Source organism: Atta colombica, unplaced genomic scaffold (genome assembly GCF_001594045.1).
Source record: "Atta colombica isolate Treedump-2 unplaced genomic scaffold, Acol1.0 scaffold314, whole genome shotgun sequence".
NCBI classification, from domain to species: Eukaryota; Metazoa; Arthropoda; class Insecta; order Hymenoptera; family Formicidae; genus Atta; species Atta colombica.
The window spans coordinates 68,012-70,511 of NW_017259420.1; the positions used below are offsets into that span (position 1 = coordinate 68,012).

A 2,500-nucleotide genomic window follows, 5' to 3' on the forward strand; every position below is an offset into this window, starting at 1 on the left:
TTTAAAACCGTTGTACATAATCGACGTAAAAACGCACGTTTAATAAAAATATAGAAACGAATTAAACTGCGAAATATTTGATACACTTTATTGTGCTATTTGATAAAATACACAGTGGGCATTTTATCAATTCTTACTTGAGATCTTACTTTTACATTTAGATTAGAATAGTATACAACAGCTTTAATATGCACTGAGTATAATATCACTAGTTCTGCCAATGAAAAAAACATATTATACTAGAATGTTAACATTTCGTGAACCTTGCAGTCCACTTTATCAGGGCGAGGAGCAACCTGATACTAGGCTGTTCCTCCGGACTATTATTTTACCCTGCTTGTTAGATTTATTGTACCCTTTATATTACGCTACTTGTTGGGTTTATTGTTGTACGTACAATTTATTATACGTAACATGATTTTCAGTACCGACAATGTATTCTTAAATCAAGAAATTATGTTTAATTGAACTTTCCTCCACCTCAGTTATCAATTAAAGTATTTTAGTTGTATATTTATACATCTCGGGTAAAAGTTGAAAAGTTCTAACTTATTCTCGCGTAATAATTACTCGGCTTTATGATTCTTCTTAAAAAGAATTATAAAATCGTTACGTTTTTTTATTAACTAAGTGTGGCTTTAAAGAAATGGCACCTTGTTTAAATACGCCGCTGATACTCAGTGAACGTGAACGTAGACTTGTTAGACTATTTGTGGAACTACAACTGCTTAGACTAGTACTAGGTGTGAGATCAAAGATCGTTTGTACAGTAGGTGGACATCTTGTGGATGAATAATCCGGGATCGATTCTACAATAAAGAGATAATAATTAATAAATTATTTTGATAGATTCCAAAGCGCTTTTATAGATTTAGAATTACATAATAACTTGTGCATTTTTACCTATTAAAGGTGTTTCGTCGTATAAGGAACCCTGTCTTTTATTACTGATAAAGGAATTTCTCGTGCTTTCAATGCTAGACACCCTTTGAATAACTTCCGCGGCATGTTTCCACCTCGAATGATCGTTGATGTGTACCAATAAGAGCTTTGACCATTTTTGAGCTTCCTCCTTTGATTCGAATTTAATTGACAACAGCTTTTCCATATTGTTGCCAGAGTTATTTATCAGAATTTCTTTGCCGGAAGTTTTGGACGGTTGAATAATTGTTCTCTATACAAACAATAGAAAAAATTATTTAAATGAAATAACGCAATGCAATTATGTAAGAGATCTATAAAAAAATATCGACTAACTTTATTAATAGATATTATGTGTTCCGGATTTTGACCTTCTTCCGCATGCTTTTTTGATTCCCATATTTTTATATAAAATCCTTGCAGACGTGCCCAATAATCTTGACCATCGATTTTCACATTGCCAATGCACATTTCCTTATTAATAGATTCTGGCTGTACCGCCAATCGACAGCAAAAGTGACCGAAAAGCGGCAGGGAGTGATACTTGTTCTCTAAAGAAAGAATTATGATATAAATATTTTGAGAAATTCGGCGAACTCTCGCACAACTTACCGATGCTATTAATAACAAGGTCATGCGTGTGAGTATTATCATCCGTGTCGTCTAAGGTCAGTTTAGCACGAGCTACTAAATCAAAGTATGGTCCACTGAAAAGAAAGTACATAAAAGTCAAAATTTATGAATGAAGCTCAATTAATTTATATATTTATGAAAGCAGAAACTCACGATTTAGCGGAACCGAATTCGTCACGAAGCGAAGCAGCGAGCTTCTTGCCGACAGTTTTCGAAATCGACGAGTGAATAGTCTTTTTAATTCTTCTCGGCGTGCTGGCGATACTTAAATCCTCTTGCAAAACATGACTATAGACTTCTAAAATTAACTCAAATTCGGCTGGCACGTTATTACTGAAAATAGATGCAAAAATTGACAATTATAACATTGTTATGCATGTTCTTTGAGTAGCATAATTACAAATAACTTTAACTTGTTCTTGTGTCTCAAAGAATGTGTTAATCATCGAAACTTACAACAATAAGACATCGGGAAAGCTGAGATCCGTATGAGCTCTATCAATGGGGCATAATAAGGAAGTGTCATGGATTTCTGTGCCCAATCGTGCTAAGCAAAATACGGCGAATCGACGATGATCACCACGATTCTTGAAGTGATCAGAGTCTCTCCACATTAACGGTATCCTAAGATCCGAGATTGACAACTTTCCCGTACTTCTAGAAATACTGGAAACACACATTATACGTTTTAATTATTACTAAATTATAAACTCTTTTTTAATTTGATATTCATTCGTATAAGATAAACTATGAAGAAATGACAGCTAATCAAAATAATTTAAATTGTATTTACCAAAAAATTAAATTTACTAAACTTGTAATTTTTATTCTGTTTTAATGTTTGGACTTGTATGATGTAAATTAGAATTTGCGTTTAGTTATGCAATCAATATTGAAAAGGTCCTAGTAAGGATGAAATATTTGTTATTTAAAAAATTTGAAAGAA

At 32.8% G+C, this 2,500-nt stretch overlaps 1 protein-coding gene across 1 annotated transcript in view; it reads right to left on the reverse strand.

Moving 5' to 3' along the window:
• Positions 1 to 228: 228 nt before the first annotated feature.
• Positions 229 to 2,500, reverse strand: part of LOC108690334 (rhotekin-like) — a 9,916-nt gene continuing 7,644 nt past the window's right edge. The window contains exons 3-8 of the mRNA XM_018197573.1: positions 2,011 to 2,220; positions 1,708 to 1,887; positions 1,534 to 1,628; positions 1,258 to 1,472; positions 904 to 1,174; positions 229 to 809 (exon numbers count right to left, since the gene is read on the reverse strand). Coding sequence (XP_018053062.1) covers positions 610 to 809; positions 904 to 1,174; positions 1,258 to 1,472; positions 1,534 to 1,628; positions 1,708 to 1,887; positions 2,011 to 2,220 — 1,171 coding nt within the window. The 3' untranslated portion in view covers positions 229 to 609. The remainder of the gene's footprint in view (positions 810 to 903; positions 1,175 to 1,257; positions 1,473 to 1,533; positions 1,629 to 1,707; positions 1,888 to 2,010; positions 2,221 to 2,500) is intronic.